At 39.5% G+C, this 22,269-nt stretch overlaps 1 protein-coding gene across 5 annotated transcripts in view; it reads left to right on the forward strand.

Annotated features, from left to right (window-relative positions):
* TLN2 (talin 2) overlaps positions 1 to 22,269 on the forward strand; it is a 218,840-nt gene that overhangs the window by 171,720 nt on the left and 24,851 nt on the right. For all 5 annotated transcript variants that reach the window (XM_068958794.1, XM_068958796.1, XM_068958795.1 and 2 more), the window contains 8 exons: positions 343 to 462; positions 2,780 to 2,926; positions 5,283 to 5,449; positions 7,611 to 7,794; positions 9,870 to 9,995; positions 11,483 to 11,599; positions 13,942 to 14,127; positions 19,293 to 19,400. In XM_068958794.1, coding sequence (XP_068814895.1) covers positions 343 to 462; positions 2,780 to 2,926; positions 5,283 to 5,449; positions 7,611 to 7,794; positions 9,870 to 9,995; positions 11,483 to 11,599; positions 13,942 to 14,127; positions 19,293 to 19,400 — 1,155 coding nt within the window. The remainder of the gene's footprint in view (positions 1 to 342; positions 463 to 2,779; positions 2,927 to 5,282; positions 5,450 to 7,610; positions 7,795 to 9,869; positions 9,996 to 11,482; positions 11,600 to 13,941; positions 14,128 to 19,292; positions 19,401 to 22,269) is intronic.

Consider the following 22,269-nt stretch of genomic DNA (forward strand, 5'->3'; position numbering starts at 1 on the left):
TGAAAGGATGGCTGTGAAAGATAAGACCCGCTTCCCCATCCAGTCTGAGTCACTCAGTAGCTGGCCTATTCCCCTACTGTGTTAAAGAGTGAATTACCAGCTCTAACTGCTCCTCTTTGATTATGCCGTATGTTCTGCGAGTGCCTGGTTATCATGACTCTAATAAAGCATGTTTGCTTGAGTTTGTTTATGGAATTCTTGCTGGGAGACAGATTCCTTAAAGCAAGTGTTTTTCCCCATTTCATCAGTGTGGCCAAACAAACAAGTGTGCTTCTAGGCTGGAGTGTATTAACAAGTTATTCTCATGCTTGTCGTTTTCTTTTGCCTGTGTTCTTTCTGCAGATGACTAAGTCGGTTACTAACCCTGAAGAGTTGGGAGGACTTGCATCACAAATGACCAATGACTATGGGCATTTGGCTCTCCAGGGCCGAATGGCTGCAGCTACAGCTGAACCAGAGGAGGTCTGCAATTTTTAGACCTCTTCATTCTATGTACACAGTGGTGTCAACATGGCTATTGTTTTATCATAGGGAATAAAATGAATACAGGGCAAAATATCAAGGGATATTCACCTCACAGAGTTGCAGTCATCCCCAGGTCTGAGACATCTCTTGTATGGTCAAAGTGATGACTGGTTTGGAACCATGCGGTAATGTGTTTTCTCTCACACATACCTGAGATGATCCTAAAACAAATACAGTAAAGGCATTTCCAGGCAAGAAAGCTACCTTTCCTTTGCTAGCCACTTGTATGTCAGAGGTGTCCACAGCATGTGTGCTCTGTCTGATGTGTGGAAAGATGTGCTACTTCTGCCACACTCCCTCAGAAATGTGGGACAGGACAACACGTTTGTTTTCAAAATTGTAGGTGCAGTTTGGCTATACAGATCTCTCTCTTCAGATCTATATTTTCAGTGAAAACATAGCTTAATGCGTAAAACACATGAGGCCAGACCAGAAGTGAGTTTGTTTCCATTGGATAGAATGGAGCAACTGTTGTTGCAAAACTGTACATCTTTTCAAAATGGCATGAAATCATTACTTGTGCACAAGGACAGGAATTACATGTTACTATAAGATGTTTTCAGTGAACATTCAAAACTTTAAGCAGGTTTAGCTTCTGTTTCTCCTAACTCCTCTTTGTTGTTCTTGAGGTATGGGAGTTACCTACGAAACAAGCTTCCTGCTAGGATCGCTATGAGTAATCAGATTTTTTTTTTTTAACAGGCATCAGGAACTATACAAAAGGAGTAAAATTTTACTCTGTAATGTGAGTTTTCATGCTATAAGCCCTGTTATAAGAATTATCTGATTGAAGAACAGAAACCTCCAGTCAAAAGCTCAGTTCAGTTTCAAAAATAAATGACTTGAAGCTGACAACTCTGTAGACCAGGAAAGAATCTCCAAAATACCTTGGGGATATCACTTGCAGGCAACTTGCAAATAAAAACAAAACTCGATTTATTATGTTTTCCTTAAGTCTCATTTGGCTTGGTGAATTACACATACACTTTTTTGTCTTACCTGCAAGAAATTTCAAGTATAACTTCCTGTCCTGAAAGTGAGCTGCAGACAGATAGTAGCAGCACAGTTTTCTTCTGCTGTCCAGGCATCTTTCATATCTTAGAATCAGAATATGATAGGGTTTTTACCCCAGAGTTTCTTAAGCTCCTCATGCTAATTGAGGAATACATGCTATTTGCCTCAGTTGTATTACGCAGAATCGTTTAGGTTGGAAGGGACCTCTGGAGATCATCTAGTCCAACCTCCTTGCTCCAGCAGGGTCACCTAGAGCACACTGCCCAGGATCACCTCCAGGCGGGTTTTGAATATCTCCAGGGAAGGAGACTCCACTACCTCTCTGGGCAACCTGTTTCAATGCTCTGTCACCCTCACAGCCAAGAAGTTTTTCCCCAGGTTCAGATGGAACTTCCTGTGGTTCAGTTTCTGCCCGTTGCCTCTTGTCCTGTTGCTGGGCACCACGGAGAAGAGGCTGGCCTCATCCTCTTGACACTCCCCCTTCAGATACTTGTACACGTTTATGAGATCGCCTCTCAGTCTTCTCTTCTCCAGGCTGAACAGGCCCAGCTCTCTCAGCCTTTCTTCAGAGGAGAGGTGCTCCAGCCCTCTAATCATCTTTGTAGCCCTTTGTATTAACCAATTGCAGTAGGTGCTGCAGTTTTGCTCTGAGCAAAATTAAATAAACCCTCTCTCTTTTTCATTGAATTCTTGCGGTTATGGAGCGTGACAAAGCTTTGGTGAGTTTGGGTAAGGGGGTATCTTACCATTACCAGATGTATCAGATAATATAGACACATGACTGTCAAAGAATTCTTTTCACTTAATTACATTTCACCACCGAAAGATCATTCGAGTGTTTTAAATGTCTTGATCCACAGTTGCTAAATGAAAAGCAATGGTTTGTGTTCAGCTTGATATTGTTAAATAGAATGACCCTTCCTACACGTGAGTTTCTGATTGGAGTAGAAATAATGGCTGTGATTCCTGCTTCCTTGTTGATCCAAACAAAATTATTTGCCTAAGTACTTGCAGGTACTGACACTAGCACACGTTTGTGAACAGGAACCACACAGCTTATGTTGTAAGATTAATAATAAACTAGAAGCAGTGAGGGCAGCTTTTGTCAGATTTGTCAGATTTGACTAATGTAGAACAAATGCATGCTTTTTACCCATCATAAATGCCTTGAAACCAGCATTGTATTTATTTATTCACTTTGCTTTTACTTCTCTTCCCCTGTACCTCCTTTGCCATCTAGATAGGGTTCCAGATCAGGACTCGGGTGCAAGATCTTGGTCACGGCTGTATTTTCCTTGTGCAAAAAGCTGGAGCCCTCCAGATTTGCCCTACAGATAGTTACACCAAAAGGGAGTTGATAGAATGTGCTCGTGCTGTGACTGAAAAGGTGAGATGTCCCTTGTGTTCCCCCAGAGTGTCTGTCCACCAAACTCCCCTAGGAAGTAAATTAGTCAAATTGTATGGGTCAGAGTTTTTTTTATTTTATTTTGCATTATACTACAATATTGAAATTGTACTAGCTGAATTACAGTAACTTTTTACTTTTCTTGTGTGTACAGTACAGTCACTGGTTCATGTGCTAGACTAGTCCTATTCTTGTTCATGTCTTGTAACAAAGCTTCGGTCTGATACAGAAGAGGAGGCTGGTCCAGAGCCAATCCCTGAGAAATAAGATGGTACTGTTGTCTTATGAGGCACTCCCTTGGAAATAGTATGTCCATGTAACGGCCATAGTTATCATGCTGAGGTTGGTGGAGGATTCATTATTTTGCATAGCAATGTCCTCCCTTTCATGCTAAGCCACTTAGATCTGCATGTTCAAATTGTCTGCGTTTTCTTGGTCTTTTGAAACAGATGCACTTTGAACTGTGTAGCTTGCCTTTGCTAAACTTTAAGCCTTTTTGATGGCTTCTCTCCCTTTTGTTGGCCATGAAAATTGGAAGTTAAGTGTCAGTTCCGTTTTAGGTTTCACCAAATATCCCTTTCTCAGCTTGTGTTAATGTGGTGGCAGCAGTATCAGCAATTCTAAACCTATGTGGGGCAGGCTGTATTTTAAGTGTTAAAGCTGATAACAAGGTTACTAAATCAAGGGAACTGTCCAAGGAGAAGTTTGAATCTGAATAGACCATCAGGAGTTGTTCTATTTGAGATTACCATACATATCCCCACATGTGGATCCTTTTTTGCAAAAGCCATATTTAGGACTGTAGTATGGCATAAAGACGGCATCCCAGCTGCAGAGCTTTGTAAATAAATGTTAATTGGATGAAATGGAGAGTTATAGCTTTTATAGTGGTCAAAAATGTTGATAGATGTAAAGTTAGATTTCTTTGTTTGGTTTTTTAATACAATGATATTTTAGTATTTAGGGTCAGAGAGTATACACCTTCCATTTGTCTGGCATTACAGGTGATATCAGGATAACTTAAAGGCATAATTCCTGTGATGTTTGCCTGTGCTAGTCGTGTATTTTATTGTTGACATCTATCTCGACAGAAGTTCACTCCATTGCGTGTGACTATTGCAGGGAAGTTCTTAACTGGTGTGCTTCATCCTGTGATGAACAGGGAGCTTCCTTCTGTCTGAAGAGTAGAACTGCTAGCTCTAGTCCCCCTTAATTTGAGACAATCTTGAGGTAATCTGGGGCCAGACTGCTAACTGCCCTGAAAAACAAAATCATGCTTTTGTCCTCTTTCCTTAGCTGTGTCTAATCCCCTGTGTCTATCATAACCTATTTCATTGCCCTTCTTACCTGTAGCTCATGTAACAATTCTTGCAGAGTACTCTTCTAGATGGGCTTATAGTAGTTTCACGAGCTGAAACTCCCAGCTTATCCCTGTGCCCTCTGAAAGTACTGAAGATGCCAAATATGGTAACGCTGTGGTTTTGTGCACATGTAGGATGTGTTTGATCTAAAGTATTGTTTAGATGCAGTTGTTTGTTACCAGATGGTGGCTGGCTTTCAGTGACCATTCTCTGAGGGGGAAGTGGAGTGATGGTGGTATCTTAACATCATACCACTGCAATGTGGCAATGTATAGCCAGAGACATTGGCTCTGGGCCATTGTGGTGTTGTCATGTTTTCTGCAAGATAGATATTTATCAAAAGGAGAGAGCTCACCTCACCTCAGCAGCAGGACCGTATGAATTATATAACATCAGCCCATAGAGATGCACCTTCTTTTAATATTGTCTGTATGACAACATTGAATCACAAAGAGTTTTTCATCCTTATGATCATGTTACCAAGCAGTGCCAGAAATCACAGAAAAGTAATTTTGACATTGAAGTAAATGCAGCCAGGTTCTTCTTGACCATACAGAGTGTTGCAAGATAATTGGAATTCTTATTTATTGTACCTGGGGAAGCTTTTCCTTTCATATAAGGAAGATGAGTGCTTATGCTATTGATTGTGGAGTGTCATTATTTATACTCAGAGCAGAGGTAGTTAAGGCTTTGATGATCTGCTTGTTTATTGTGTACCATGGCTGTCCTTGCATGAATGACAAATGCCAATAACAGGCTTCCCACTATGGAAATAATAATCAAAATGACTAATACACAAACAGAATAAGCAAGGGAAAGGGGAAAGAGGTTTATTAAAGCTTGCCAAAATGAGACTGTGAAATGAATTTCACTTATTGTTTTCAGTTTGATTTTACATTGCAAGAATTAGCTTAATTCGACAGCAGATAATGGGGCTTTATTGTAATGACCACCTTGTTTCTTTATGTTGTTTTCAGGTTTCCTTAGTTTTATCTGCCCTTCAAGCAGGAAACAAAGGCACACAGGCCTGCATTACTGCGGCCAGTGCTGTGTCTGGGATAATTGCAGATCTAGACACCACTATCATGTTTGCTACCGCTGGAACCCTTAATGCTGAGAACAACGAATCGTTTGCAGACCACAGGTCAGTGTAACTGGAAAAGATGGACGAGCATGAGGAACTGGCAGAAGGAAAGGCACGTGGGGATTACATTTTCAGCGTTATTATCCTGAGAATCTTTCTAAATTTCCAAGAATGAAGTGAGATGAGGTGGTGGGGTGAGAAGAGGAATAGCAAAATTGGGATATCAGGAGAGGATAACAAACTTGAGTTATTTATGTGAAGGAGGAATTTTAAGCAGCTGGGGAATATGTGCCAAGAAAACTTCAACAGAAGATCACAATCATAGCAATAGCTGGGGAGGAGGGGTTGTTTTTAATCAAGCCGTTTCATTGCATAGGCTACACTGTGCTGTAGGGAAGTAGCCAGTAGGGAAAATTAGCAGTAGGGAAATTCCAGTAGGGAAAATTAGCCATCCATGACACTGAAGAGAAATCTTTAATACAATTTTTTCCCAAGAATTATTTTTCATTGACTGTTTGTGTCACTAAATACTGTTTATGGTTAACATTGTGTGAACAGGAGCGCTGGAAATGGCACGGCTATACGATACGTTTTCTTCTTTGTGAAAGAGAACGCAGTTTTTCCTTCCAGTAGCATCTGGAATATAATAATCTCATAGCATTTTTAATATTGACATTTGCAGCATCTGACTGTTGCTTCCTCTGCAGTAAAACCCAGGGCTTCAGAGTAAAGACACTGAATTATTGCTTAATAGCCTAATTGGCCTACACAGTTGTTGCTTGACCAGCATTTATTTTCCACTGTGCCATTTCTCAAGAAATCACAGAATGGTGGAAAAGGTGTGATGATACACAAGTTGCTGCTATTGCACAGACTTCAGGTCAGGCCTTGTTTGCTTTAATCTCACCAGGTTAATGAGTTTATTAGTTGCTTTACAGGCAGATGTTGAAGACTGGCCCCAAATGGTTTCATCTTTTAATGAACTGTGAATTACGAATATCTTTTTAGGCCACTTAAACAAAAAAAAAATAGAAAATATAATGGGTTTGACCAGTGGTGAATGCCATGTCTTTTGGTGTAGATTTGGGCTGTTTGGGGTAAATTTGGTAGTTTCTTCTTATTCCAAAACATTTTAATGTTGCACCACAAATTTTATTCTTGCTGTTCAAAACAGATTCCTTGTTTCGGAAGGAGGTAGGTGAGCAAATTGTTCCGAGATTTGAAAACTGTTCATGTTGAAGAGCATAATATAACTCTAGGTTAGGCTGGTGAATACTGTTGTTAAGTTTTTCTTGTAAAACCCTTTGAACATAAATTAGGTATACTAGCTGTTTTATACCAAGTTTCTAGCCTTTAAAAAAAAAAAAAAAAAGTATTGATAGTCTCAGTTTAGCTAAATAAAGGTGGATGAAGGGTCAAATGATTTTACCCTTTAGCTCCTTAATATTGTACTTAAGGTGGCCATTGGAATTTAATGCTTAACCCTGGAATTACTGACTGTCTCTCAGTTATAATGAGTGACTGAAAATGGCAGTAGCTGGCTTTTCCTGCAGGTGCCATTAATTTCTAGGCTGACACCCAATTCTAGTTCTCAACCTCTCAGTTAACTGGCCTCTTATGAAGTGCTTACTCAAAATGGTTTCTTTTCACACAAATCTTGCTTTAGATTTGATAGGTTTGATTGTCCAGCATGTGGAAGTGTGGGGAGGGCAGAGGGGAATGAACCCTGAATTAGTCACGTTCTCTGTACCTTTTGTCGTTCTTGCTACTACCTCCCTCATGAATGATTTTCTTTTTCATGCAATATGCTTGTTAAGGTGGACGTTTGGCAACTGTTAGTTTCCTCACAGCATTGCCAGATTTTATCTCTGCGTGCCATGCACTGAAATCCCATGCACGCTACCTTTACTGCCCTATCTCGGCATTTCTTTTCAAGAGGAGGTTATTTTACTGAACTGCCTTGTATCCCTTTATATTGACAGCCTGAAACATAATGCAACTGTTCTAACATGTGTGTATGTGGGGGGTGTTTTTGTGTGTGTGTTGTTTTTTTTTTTCAGTTGGAACCTGGTGTGTGGTACTAAGATTATCATGAGTAGACACTGGTATGATGGCTTATATCTGCTCTTTTATGTAGCTATTGGTCAGGATAACATTGAAAAAACACTTTTTTTTTCCTCTTCTCTTTTTCTTCTTCCCTGCTTCCTCTTTTCCCTTACAGGGAAAATATCCTGAAAACAGCAAAAGCTTTAGTTGAAGATACCAAGCTGCTGGTATCTGGTGCTGCCTCAAGTCAGGACAAACTGGCCCAAGCAGCTCAGTCATCAGCTAATACCATCACCCAACTTGCAGAGGTTGTAAAACTGGGAGCAGCCAGCTTGGGATCAGATGATCCTGAAACACAGGTGAGATGTTTTAAGATTTTTATGATGCTCTTTAAGAGACCAGAGGAGTTGAAAGAAGTAGCAAGTAGTGGGTAGAGAGTGAGTTTTCATTTGATAAGATTTTGTGGGACTTGTACTTTCAAACAGCACAGTGGAGTTCTCCTCCTCTGGGATTTTTTCAGGTTTAGTCAGGCATTGGTGTGTGGGTTTTTTTTTTAATAAAATCAAAAGTCTAATGCATTGAGTGGAACTAGATACACCACTGTATAAGGCTTTTCTATATATTTCATAAGTGTGTTGTTGCTAGGATGCTTTAGGCAAAGTATGTGTGTCTTTTTAACTAAGCCAGGGAGTCAGGGGCTCCTGACTCATCCTTTGAAAGGCTACAACTGGGCTGTGCCCTGTGTGGTGTTCTTATAGGCCAGCAAGGGCTTGGGGTTCTGAAGCTGTATCTGAATTGTTTTTAATTCAACTTGGTAACTTCGATGCCATCGAAGCCTTTGATGTGGATTATGTCAGATATTTCTTCTGTTGCTTGTTTGGGTCTTGGTGAAATGCAGGTTGACAAGCATGTTGCAGATGTGCCTGTGGTAGCAAAGTAGTTTGAAAAAATCTGTTTGAGGTACTGAAAGGGATACGTATCCTGTTCCGTTTCACCTATACGATTCTGGGTGAACTTCAAAGACGTTCCTCTGCAGGAAAACCCTGCTGCAACTTTTTTTCTTTCTTTCTTTTTTTTTTTTTTTTAATGGAAAGATTTCATTAAACTAGCAACACAGGCAAGTGTAAAACATTTATCACACGTTTTTTCTCCCTATGTAAAAGCTGAGAACATAATACTTGGAATGAAAGCTATTGTGTGCAAGTATTTATTTATTTGGAGAAATTTTATATTGTTGCTTTATAATATTCTGAAGTCAGGTTCAGAGAAGGTTGAGCTGAAGTAGTAGGCACGTTGTATGTCTTAAATGGAGCGTTTCTAATAGCTGATGAGATAGCATGAGATATCATCGCATCATTTTTCCATGAAAGCAAAACTTACTTCACATGGCATGATAGAGCTCCAAATGTCTTGCTGTTCAAGTTGCTATTGCTGTGCAAGGCAGGCAGCTGAAAATAAACTTCTCAGGAAAGGCAAAGATTTTACTTTTGTGTAAGTCAGTGAAGTACAAACAGGCTGAAATGAAGCTGTGTTCCTTTTTTTTTTTTTTTTAAATACTACAGAGATGCAGGTTTGAGAAGTGATTGTTCCATATATCTCTTTTTTTTTTTTCCCTGAGCTTTTTTCTATTTTTCATGCATATGTAAACTTTTTTAGTAAACAATTGTTCTGGTATTGTCCAATTCCAGCAGAATACTTAAACATCTGCCCTTCTATTAGTGGAAAGGACAAAGGAGAAGGATTTGGAGTAAAGAATTTTTCCAGTAATACCCTAAAATAAATAATAAGGCTGTGAAAGTATCTGTATTTTGTTTAGGAATTGTCTCTTTCTTTGATCTTAAGTTTAGGAGGCAGTATCTCTAGATTTGACTTGTTCTGACTGTGTAACGTTGAGCATTACTCAGCATTTAATAATTCTATAGGCCTCCTACAGAGGTTCAACGTCCTTTTCCCTGCACAGAAGTGTCCCTTAACACCTAGCAAGTACACTTGACCTTTTCAGTAGCTAATTTCACAGTTGATGCTGAAAGGTAGGATCGAACTGTAAGCCTATAATCAGTCTCTTTTTTTTTCTTTTTTTTCTTTCTTTTTTTTTTTTTTGCTGTCATCCTGTGTCCACCCAATGGTGTTGAACATTAAGAGTAATCCTCTTTAAAGGAAGCTCATAGAAGGGAAATCCCACCTGCAATCAGCATTTGAGTTTCTTCACAGGAAGTTTCTTACCAGTTGTCTGAAATAGCATAGTCATAAACATAGCTCTTCATTTTGAAGAATATGGCATGTTTTACTGGGGTAGAGGGTGGTGGTATTTGTATATCATATAGTCTTTACCTACCAGTACTGAGTTTCATTTAGGAGTTCTGTAAAAAGCATGCTCACATCCATGCCTCCTGCTCTTGGCTAAACCTCACCTCTGTATTTCTCCTTCCCACAGGTTGTTCTGATCAATGCTATTAAGGATGTTGCAAAGGCTCTTTCTGATCTCATTGGTGCTACCAAAGGAGCTGCCAGCAAACCGGCAGATGATCCATCTATGTACCAGCTGAAGGGGGCTGCCAAGGTAAAAGTTTGATCTTACATTTTATTTGAAAGTATTTGCAGCATCACTGTTGCTAAACATCTGAAGCTTGGGTTTCAGCAATTTCTGATTCACTGAAATCTCATCTTTTTCATTAGTATCCTGGGATGATAGAGCTAAGTAATGAGAGGCAATTGAATTTCCAACAAAATTGTGTTTTTGTAGGCTGTGGGATGACTTTTGTGTTTTCAGTGAAAGAGTTCTAATCTTTCTGAAGAAAACCTTCTTCTGCAAGCCCGTATCTCTGAGAGTGGGTTCTCATGCTTAGGCTAAGCATGTTGTTATGCTGCTTATTCAGATTTTAAAAAAGGTTGAGTACTGTATTCTACAGCAAACTGTTGTATGCATCTACTCCTTCTCTCCTAGAAGACATTTCCAGAAAGTGCATAGGTGTCCAAGCTCAAAGCTCGCACTGATTCCACCACACTTGCTGTAATATCTTTGTGCTTTAATTTCCCTGCATCTGAGATATGTTATGACATTTGCCTCACAAGCAACTTGAAGTTTAGTATCTACAAAATCTTTCAATTTGTGGAGATTTAGGCGGTGTTACCTCTGCACCCTCCTATTATGAGAGTGTCATGGTGGCTTTCATATCTCTGCTTGGCAGCAAGATACTGCATGCCCCTGTATGTTGCCTACTTGAAATACTTGTGCCTCCGTTGCTTTCAGAGCAGATGAGAACTGTGCACTGTAAAGGCCCTCCTTAAAAATGACCCAAGAAAATGATCTTGTCAAGAAAGCTAGTTGCTTATTTGCCCTTCCTGCTTTGAAGGGCTCTCTGTGTATTCAGTCCCAATCATCAGGAAGCTGGCCTTTCTGTCTCCTCTTAACTCTGAAGAACTCCAGTGTGCTGATAAGGCATCATTTGTATGTCAGCCTGCTGGGGTGTAGGAAAGGTGTAGTGATCACAGAAAGAATCGGGTTACTCTGCATCTGAACTACTGGGTTTGGTAATAGGAACAGCAGCACTGATACTGTCTCTGCATTGGGTTTGAGGGTGGTGCTTGCCTGTTCAGTTGTTTTTCTGATTGCAGAGAATGTAAGGGATAAATCTCACAAACATAATAAATAATGTACCTGGATTCATGTTTCTTTCTAGTTATGGTGTAAGATGAGTGGGAAGAAAAGACACTAAGTAATTAATCTGAATGAGAGATCTACCCTAGAAACTTTATGAAGTTTTCATTTTTGTAAATTTTTTGCCGGGACACTCACATTTAAGATGTCACCAGTCTGCAGTAAGTTGTGCTACATTCCTCTAACTTATAGGGAGCTTTCAAAAACTGTGACCAACAGGAGAGATCATACTTAGTTCCATAGCCAATACAGTCTGTGAAGCCTCTTGGGCCATAATAAAAGTATTAATGTTAGATAGCTTACTCTATCTTGCTTCAAACCACACTGCCTCTAAAAAATGGAAGGAAGGAAGGAATCGTGCATCTTTTGACTTCATCTCTCTTTTTCAGGTTATGGTAACAAATGTAACATCACTTTTGAAAACAGTTAAAGCAGTAGAAGATGAAGCCACTCGAGGGACAAGAGCTCTTGAGGCCACAATTGAATACATCAAACAGGAACTCACGGTAAAGAACAGAATAGCCATGTATGGCAGATTTTGAAAGTATAGTCTTAAAATCAGGCCAGGCTGCCCAGGGGCTTCTCAGGCTATGTTTTACTGCCCTGTAGTGTGTTAGATGCAGTTTGGTGCCTACCACCTGTTGTAAATCAGCTCTGAAAGTACAATTACGTGTCACTTAAGCCTATCTAATTTCAGATATCAGCAGTCCCCACTGTGAGATTTGAGATGCTACTGTCATGTAAAAATCTGGAAGCAACTGCTTCTTTGTTTTTTAGACATTAAGCTTTTGCTACTGATGTTATTTTCTGAGTCGAATGCTATTCACTTTTTATTGATCCTGGCTTTGGAAATGTTTCTTCAGCATCAAAGCCTTCTTGCACCTGCAATTTAATCTTATTTCTATTTTTCCTTTCTTGTGAAACCATATTACCAGTGATAAGTAACCTCATATCTAGTATTTTGTCTGAGCAGGAATTAAAAAGGGCATGGAATCTTCTCCCAAATTAGATGTTAGGCCTTGGCTATTGTTTTTTTTTCCCTCTTCAAGATATAATAGTGTAACTTCCAGCTGCTGCTTTCAGTTAGTGTTTTCCTAGTATGTTGGTTAGTGACATAAGTTAATACTTGTGGGTACATGAAGAAGCCTGATTCCCCCCCCCCCACTTGCTTAAAATAAATTTTAGAGAAAGATGCGTAGACAGAGTCTTTATCAGAAAATATTTTGTTGTGTAGTCTGCAGATTAAGAATTTTTATGCATTAACTGTGCTGGCACAGTTTTGCCTTGTCAAGCACTCTGCATAGAATATTTATTTTTCATTGCATGAGCAATGTAAGGAAGAAAGTTTTTATTAAAAATATACTAAAATAAACATTTGTGCATAGTTATTGGGATTTCATGCAGTGTCTGCAAGTAGTAAAATCTCCTGGTTTAGTACCTGATCTGGAATGCTCTGTGCACAATTTTTATAGTGCATGGTGTTGTCGTGCATCTGCCTGAAGACCTGGCTAACTAAAAGCAAAATTATAATCCTTCTCATAATTCTGATCTAAAAACTGTACAGATATATAATTGAATTGTTGTGCATTATCACATCAGTTTGCCCAGTCTTGTGGTACCTCTTCTGAAATGTTTCTCCTCCTCCTTTTCCCTCTGTCAGCATTACTACAGAATGGGCCTCTGTTGATGATGTCATCTCTTTCATGGAGAGAAAAGTAGAGTGATGGGAGGGGGTACAGGTGTAGCCAGGATGGCACGTACGCTCAATAGCGTGCCCAGCTTTACCTGGCACTCCGGAGGTTGAATTTGAGCAAAATTGAGGAGTTTCCTTCACACATTTCACTAAGCTTTATTTTTTAACATCACCTCAATTTTTAGAGAGGAAAAAAGTAAAACACTGATAAGCTAGAATCATAGGAAAGGCCAGGCTAATGTTTGTCCAGACATTTGGATTCTGTATCCACCAGCCTGCTTGAGAAGATGAAGAGACTCTCCCAAAGCGTTGCTTGCACTGTGTGTAGTGGAGAAACCTCTCCTAATTAATTGTGCACTCTGAAATGCTCCTATAGGGTAAAAGAATGACAAGTAAATATAGAATAAAGCTTGGGAAAAGGAAATTTGAGCTTAAAAGTAAGGTTAACCAGCTCTTGTTATCTATATCTTACCACAGTATCTATATCTTACCACAATATTCTAGTATTCATAAGTGTATTCATAAGTATTGTCAGATAATCTGAAGTGTCTGTCTCTTCACATGATTTGTCCTGCACAATTGTATCTTTAGGTTTCTAAGGGAGACTAAGTATAGAGTAAGAGACAATGCTCTACCCTCCTCCACCTCCACTTTTTAAAGAGACATTTGAATATTTTATTGATGTTCTCGACCTGTCCAGCACTATGCTGGTTTTGACAGAGAGGGCTTGGTAGGGCGCAGCCTTTGCTGGGGAAGGATCCTCATGTGACTAGACCCGTCTAGGCAGCAGTCAGGATGAAGAAGAGGCTATAATTAAAGGAATATTTGTTTTTGTGGTGCTTGTAACACTCTGAACAGCTGTCTGTAAAAATGTGATCCAGGTAGTTTAAATGGCAGAGTGGTCCTTTGAGATGAATGGGTTAACCTTTCACTGTGTGCTTCGCTCAGCTTATTGTTTCTCGCTGTTGTCTGTAGGTGTGCAGGCTTATCAGGACCAGACTCCTGACAGGCAAGAATGACATTAAACTACTCCAAATACATCTCTCATTTCCTGCGATTTGAAGGCTGCTTCTAGTTGCTGTCTCGTTTTCAAGGTTTGAGTTGTTCTGCTTTGACTTGAAGGGGATCAGGCTTTCCTTCTGCTTTCACTTCCAGGTGTTTCAGGCAAACGAGATTCCAGAGAAGACATCATCACCTGAAGAATCAATCCGGATGACGAAAGGAATCACCATGGCAACTGCCAAAGCTGTTGCAGCTGGGAACTCATGCAGACAGGAGGATGTGATTGCTACAGCGAATCTGAGCCGCAAAGCAGTAGCTGACATGCTAACAGCTTGTAAGGTAACAATTCACTTCCTTGCCTAAGAATGATTTTTGTCTCTAAATCCCTTGAATGTTGGTTTCTGTTCCATTTTATTGATGTTTTGTTTTTCAGCTAGGAAAGTTAATGGTTACGATAATTTTAAGATAACATCTGTACCAGCAAGGGTTTTCTGTGCTATGCCAAAAACGGCACTAATGCTCACTATTTTGTTTTGGTGAAAATGAGAAGTTTTAATTGACCTGAGACTTCATTGTTTTCTTCAGTCTTTCATTAAACTGGAAGAGGATCTGTGCAAAAACAGTAGAGTATAAGAATAATCCTAGGATCATAAATACGATTTTAATATTCTTGGAGTCCACTGGTGAAAGGAATCATTCAGGTCCATTTTTAGTAGTCCTTTCCACCCTAACCAAACCTGCTGGTGTGCTCAATTTTTTTCCTGTGCTTTTGAAATATGTGTTTTTTCATTGTACTAAAAATATTGATCTTCTCTTTTCTAAAGTTGCATGAGCTGGGCAACTTTCAAAAACTCTTTGTGCGTGGGTGTGTATATATAAATGGCTCAATATTCATTTGGCTTTGTTCTGATGGTATAAAGGTTTTAGCTCTAAATAAAAATGTCAGGATTACAAAGCCCATGTGGACTAACTCATTTTTTTCAGTCTTAAAAAGTAAAGTAAGAATGCCTTTGTTTGTAAATGATATTTATTTACTTTTCCTGTCATTTTCCACACATTTAAAGGTAAAATAATGGTGCTATGAGAGGTGTATGACTTTCAGGATTTGCTCAAATCCCTGCCTGAGTCAATCCCAGATTACTTTTTTGCCTAATATTAGCAAGATGGAAGAGATTGATTTTGTTTTTTAACATGATCGTCATACAAAAGTGCAAGTTCTAATATAATTTAATATTGGTTTTATACAAAAACATTGAAGGAAATTTTTTATTTCGACTTAGTTTTCTTGCTGAGCTTTGTGTCTGACAGTCCTTGAACACTTCGTATGCTTCAAGTTTTGATTCTACCCTCTCCATTCCATAAACTCACCTCAACAAAACAAAGTAGCTCTAATTTGCATAGGAAAATTAAACAACCATGCTAATTACATGAGGCATGTTCCAGCCTAATATGTCTTAGGCAGCATCCAGTTAATTGAAGCTTCTAAGAGAGGCTGGAACACTTTGTAGTTGTGCAACGTTATGACAAAAGACTTCAATTCAGATGCTGAAAGATAATAAGCATCCTTTGTCATTGGGAAGTGGCTAGTGTAGACGTGTTTCTGTTTGGATCGCTCCAACCAGGCAGTGAATTCTCAGGAACAAAATCATCTATTTCTAGAAGTGTTTATACATAAACTTGTGCACCCACAATACACAGCCTGATATATACTTTTAGACCTTTAATATTAAAGGAGTAATCTTTTTATGTTTACCTTGCTTGCAGTTCTTTTAATGATTTTGTAGTTTATGCATTGCTTGTGGCCTACAAGGTGAAACTTTCTGCAAGCTGAACAACGGAGTTCAGGGGGGTGCTGGAAGAGCACTCGTGATGGGTCAGGGAATTGCCTTCACAAAGCAGTCTGCAGAAGAAAAATGGCTGGGAATCATTTTACTTATCTGTAACAATATATTGAAAAGGAATTCTTCCTGGACTATTCATTTTCTTAGGAATTGGACTCCAGTAATCTAAATAAGTAAGGAAAATTCAGGAATAATAGCCTGCTAGCTGTAGTGTGATTTAGAATAGTAAAGATAAAAGACTTACTGTCTCCTTAGTCTAACAGATGTGGTTTGATCTCTTTAGTTTCCCTAGAGTCAAAAAAGGTTATTGGGCAAATGGAAATAAGTCTAGAGGAATACTAATTGTATGCGCCACCAAAATGTATGACAAAATAACCATGTAATTTCACAAAGCTTTTAAATAGTTTTTACAAGAACTTATTTAGAAAATCCTATTTCTAAAAATTTTACCCTGAGAATTAGATACCTTAAGGCATTAATTTCTACAAACTAATTACTGGATATAGCGTTTCTATAATAGGCTGAGCCACTTGAATTCTAGGGGTAAGAAGCAGCAGTCTTACCCTCACTACACCATAAAAGCTGTGCAACCCAGTGCAACTTGTTTTTTGTGATATTTGACAGATTGTTCTTCTTCCTTCACTGTATGATGAAGCTAGTCTGTTAAAATAAGCAATGGAAAATAAGCAGAATTTGCTGTTCTTTGAGCTAACACACAAGTGTGTGTGTGAGAACTATGGTAGAATTGTATAAAACACAGTGCAGACTTCCCTGCTGTCAGTAATTTAAATTTAAGTTTCATTTCACTGCAGCCTGCCTAAGGAAAGTAATGTAAGGGATTTGACTTCTTAGTAGTTGTACATATGCTTGTGCTTTTTCTGCTATATATGATTATACGGAGGTCATTACTACATCAACATTTATAAGTAGATACCATTTTGAAAAAAAAAAAAAATTAGGATGATTACTGTGGGATGTAATGAACCAAGCCAGCTCTCATTAAAGTCAATGGAAACACTGTAATTACATTTACTGGCGGTTAGAGCAGGCCCTTGGATAATAACAATTTTTGTCTTTATTAACTATTTGTATAAAATAATGACTATGCAGGAACCAACCTGTGTATAATATCAATAGTTTTAATGACCACTGTTGGAAAAGAAGCAGGTATAGAACATCCATCAGAAGCATACAGAATAATCTAAGGGAGTAGTCACTTAGACTCTCATATAGCCAGTAGATTGAGGGAAATGGTTGTTTGCTTTTACTGTGCCTTTATTAGACCACATCTGGATGCCGTGTCCAACTCAGACCCCCGGTATGTGAAAGATGCTGCTACATGGGAGCAATTTCAGTGGTGGGTGAGCTGGGGTGGGAGCCAGAGATTGTGTGTGAGGACAGGCGGAGGCAGTGGCCCTTGCTCAGCCTGGAAGAGTGACGGCTTCAGGGTACCCACCAACAGCTCTCTGCAACCGGTGGGGAAATGACTACAAGCCAGGCTGTGCACTGAGGTGTGTGGCAGGAGAATGAGACAGGGTAGCAATGGAAATGTGGGAAGCTCCACTGCTGTTCCACTATGAGGTAATTAAGCACTGGGACAGAGGCAAAGAAAGGAAGTGAAATCTCCATCTTTGGAAGCTTTCAAGACCCAAGTGGGCAAAGCCCTAAGCAGTGTGGTCTACGTTTCGTGACCCAGCTTTTGGCAGGACACTGGACTAGGTGAGCTCTCAAGGTCCTGTCCAACAGCAGTGATTTCCTATGCTGTGACTGTTTCAGTTGCACTTGAGTCAGGTGCTGCTGCCTCAGTGTTTTAAAAGCACGTGGAGAGAAAATGAGGGTTGATAGCAAAGAAAAACCTCTGTGTAAGGAAATGCACATCTTGGGTCTTTGGACTTATGGTTCAGTTTTGAGGTGCTCCAGCATAATTTCAGTGCAAGTCTGCAACAGTAAAAACTTCTGTTACAATCCTACCTGCTGTAATGAGATTTATGTTAGTTTGTTTCTAGGTTGCAAAAGTGTCTTTAAAATGAATTTATGGCCTCTTTAATCCACTGTGAAGCGAATGGATTTGTTTTAAGATTCACTGAACCTTAAAAATGCTTCCAAAGTATCCTGATACCAGTCATGGTTATGTATGCAAAGCATAAAAGGAAGCTATAAGCTTATATATAATTTCTCTCTTACAGACAATATAATAGCATGTGTAACAATATTATATAAGTGCAGAAGAGTTCATGTTAGGGTACATACAATAAATTCATATGGAGCACTGGGGTGCCTTCTGCTGTATTTGAACATGGAAAATAAGCTGTTCTGGATTATTTGGACGTTTGACCCTTGTTTGAGGTATGCTGAAGGCAGGGAAAATCAAATCTCGTTTCCTCCCTTCCCCTTGTTTCTCTGGATTATTATTTGTGACACGAAGAGCTGATAGTGGCTAATGAGCATTACTAGTGTTTTTATGCTCTGCTCCTTGCGAGCTTCCCAGCAGAGGGAGCCCATAAACCAGCTCAAATTCCAGGTCCATCCACAGCACATCCATGCTGGGGATGTTGAGGATTCAAGGGAGCGCTCACAATAAATGAGCAGCAAGATGATCTTCAGTCCTAATTGAAAATATGAGGCTGCAGGGGTGGAGGAGGGTGTTCTGTGAGAGGAAATGCAAACGGAAGTTTTATTTATCAGCAGCCAGCAGTTATGTTCATTAAAATAGAGTCCCCAATGACCTAGAAATTTATTTTTGGAAATACAAGGCTTGGACAAGCGACAGTTCTCACTTTTTATTATGAATAAAATGGTTGAACTGGTCAGGTCTGTGTCAAGCATTACGCTTGTTGGCAATCTTGAAGTCAACTAACTCTGGTGCTTCTCTCTATTTGAACATGCAGCTCTCACAATGTTAAGAACAGATTGCTGTGTTAAATCCCTATATCAAGCTGAAGCCTGTAATTAGTTTTTTATAGTATCTTAACAGATAACAAAAAGCAGGTAAGTGGGGTTTTTGTTTTTGTTTTCTTCCACCTCAGGCTGGTGGCTGAGCTCGTGTGCCCAGCCCTGCACTTTGGCCTCCAAAGTAAATGGCCCTTCCTGGTCTCATTCCTTCCTGAAAGGCTACAGAGGCTTACAGCAGAAAATTGTTTTAGCACATTTTTAACCTGAAAGATGTACATGTCTACCTTATGGATGACAGAATTATAATTAGTGTTTTGAATGTTGACGGTACTAGTAGAAGAGTCACACTAGCACAAAACTCGCACCCTTGTACAGTTGTGTATGCAATCCCAGAGCTCATTCCAGCCCCAAGACCTTTTCCAAGTGAAATGTTTTCAGCAGGGATGTCTGTATCTGTTTTTAACTGGTACAGAGAGTGGTACTAACACTGACAATACCTAATGAAGGATGCTGAGAAAGGGAGAGCTGTTGCATCCCCTTAGAGGGGGATGAGCTAATAAGGGGATGTGTGTTTCTAATGCCATCCTCAGCACTGGAGTTCTGCTGCTTTGTGAGCCCTGTTTGCTTGTGCCTTTGCAACAGAGATGGCTGGCTCAAATGTCACTCATATGTTATGAGAAATTTCTTCGCTCCTCTTTCTGCTATCCTGTTTTTGTTGACTTCCTCTACTGGGAGCGGTTTTGGGGTGTTAATGTTGTTTTGCCTCCTCAGCAAGCATCATATCACCCAGATGTGAGCGAGGACGTTCGAGAGAGAGCCCTGCGCTTTGGAACAGAGTGTACCCTGGGCTACCTGGAGCTCCTGGAACATGTCCTGCTGGTAAGGAGGAGCCTGTGTGCGTGTACTGGATCTTTTCCAAGGAGCAAAATATCTCTAAACTGTTTCTGTATTGACTGCTAGTGACATGTTTTTATTAGGTTGTCTCAAGATTGTGATTGTTTCATTATTCAGCAAAACAAACTAAAGCAAATTCAGCACTTCAGCTCAAAGTGCAAGAGAGAAAGAAGAGTGGAAGTACTTATATTGGATTGAATTCTGGAGCAGATCTGGAGGCAGTAAGCGTTTTAACCTAAAAGTGGTCCCTGACAAAGGAATTAAAATTAGGTGCCTCAATCTTCCTTTAAGGCTATTGTAAGCATATTAGGCACATGCCTGTCCCCCAAACCAATACGACTGTGAGATCTGTATGAAAGCACATGTGCTTTCATATGCTTTTTGCAGTCCTGATCCGTGGAAAATTGGAGGCAGGTACCCAATGCTAGCCCGACAGCCCGAGCCGGCACCATCTCGCCAAAAGTTCTCTGACTCTGTCAGGATTTTTTGTTTGTGTTTTGTTTTCTTTTTGGAGGAGGTAGAGAATCCAAAATTCTAAATAAAAACTCTGCACTGAAATCCAAACTCGTGAATTCTGTATTGAGTTGGCTTTTCTTGGCCATGAATAAGTATTGAATAATACCTTGCTCCTCTGTTGCTATAAGAATTGTAGGAAGGAATAATATGTATTAGAACCAAGGTGTTTGAAATGGTCAAGTTTCTGGATGCGGCTTAGATCAGCAATGAGTTTCACGGACTCCCAGAAATTTATTTTAAGTGGCTTTAAGCGGACATATGTAAGCCTCCAAAACTGAAATTTGTACCCACTAGCTGTAGATCAGCAAATCCCTATGTCACATTTACTGCTGAGAATACAGCATGCCTAATCAATTAAATTAATTTGTTGAAATAAATGTAAAATAGAAGTAAAGTCACAGTTATGCTTATGCTTGCCACTAGCAAGGAAAATAGTGCAAGAAAGATTGAGCTTCTTAATGTCATTTTTGAAGCTGTGCAGTAGTAAATGATTTACCCATTAGATATCTAATACATTTTTAGATCAGAAGTATTTTGGAGAACTACTCAGATTTGCTCTCCCTTACTCAGTCATGGTACTTGTTTCAGACTATATGCCAGAAGAGATCAAAGACTTGAATCAATTTTTGCTCATTTTATTTTTCTCTCTTTGCTTACCATTCACGTTTTGTTATGCTTCCTTGGAAAAATAGACCTTTCTTATCTTAAGCCTCTTATTTATAAGGCCTTAAATTGCTGAGACAATTCCCTTCCCCAAACGCTTGCTGTTTCAAAAAAACTGACTATGACCCAGATTACAACCAAAATTGAAGAGCATAATGCTTGCGTGGAAAGAAAGATGAATGGAATGATGACAGCATCCTTGACTGTTTGCAGAAGCCTGTCTAGATCTAGTCACGTAAACACATAATACATCTATGTTATGTTCCTTAAATGTAAACAGGATCTGGAAAGTGCATGGAAAAAGATTGCTTTGAGGAGTACTGGACTGAGCAAATTACAGACTTCTGCCCTCTTTCCCCTGGATTCTAGTTGTGGTAGAGTCACAGGCTGGATGCGATCCAAATGTTTTGTTTGCTTGTTCTTTGTTTAATTGAGCTATTCTCTTGATGTACACAATCTAGCTAGTTTATCATCCTAACTTAGACTTGTTTTCTTTGGATAAAAGAAAGTGACAACAAGATGGTTTCATACTCAGACCTTTCTTCAGAGTTTTAGTCTGATTGTAAATGTGGATGTACTAAACTCTCTCATTTAAACCCATGAAATTCAGATTGTCTCAGATTACAAATCTCTAATAATTGATCCAGGTGGTATATTTTGATAAAAGTGTTAGTAAGTTCTCACTGACATGTCCTTGATATTCAGGCTAGATATGGTTGCATAGGTGTCTCAACACTGAGATGCGGAAGGATAGTATTCAGCAGCTATATTTCTTTAAAGATGATGGATCTTAGGCACAAGAGTTGTAAAATGCAATATCTAAGACTTCTTAAGTAAGTGTATTGCTTTGTGTAGAGGTTGTGTTGGCCAAGTGACATAAAACTGACTTGATTGCTCAGGGGAATATTCCTCTAATCATCCATTTGAAAAACAAAGCGCTCTAGTTAAGTGTTGGGTGTGCACAAATTAGTATAAAATACGGCCTAAGCTGTGCTCTCTTATGAAGGTTAAAGACTGACCTGCCCTCCTCCATATTCCTATGCTCTGCCTCAGTCAGTATTAAGGCATGCTAACTGAGGGGAAGCCTGCAGCTCTTACTGCTTGCTTGCGCAGCAGTGTCTGTACGTGGGTCTGCTAGGGAAAAGGATCATGTGTTGTGCACTCTAAATTGGCTTTAAAACAATGCAGTGTGTAAACCTCCCAGCTTAAGACTTTGCACGTCCTTGTTCAATTGCAGCATTGTCAGCACTGTCATACCTAGTACTACAGTCAGAGCTGTTGGAGCAGGAAATGTGATTCTTTGCTGTAGTCATGACGAGCACTCCTGTAGTTTTGGACGTTTTTGGCTGTGTGGGAAGGTTACCTCTGAAAGGCCCAATGCTCTGTCTGCTATACTGAAAGATTCTGCAGTAGATAAGCCCTGACTATAAACCTGCTGTTAAAGGAGGCATTAATTTGGTTAATAGCACAGCAGATTGCTTAGTTGTTGAGGATTCAGCTACTTCTATTTACTATGGAAACTAATGTCTTCAGCCTTAGACACTATGAATTGCCATGATTCATGTGAGGGTTAAATACCAGCTGGACTTCTCTAACATCTTTTGTAACAGTAGTTAGTGAGGAAGTACCCTTAACTTCCACAGGTGTTCTGCATTGTTGTTTTTTACTGCACAAG

Source organism: Struthio camelus, chromosome 12, assembly GCF_040807025.1.
Source record: "Struthio camelus isolate bStrCam1 chromosome 12, bStrCam1.hap1, whole genome shotgun sequence".
NCBI classification, from domain to species: Eukaryota; Metazoa; Chordata; class Aves; order Struthioniformes; family Struthionidae; genus Struthio; species Struthio camelus.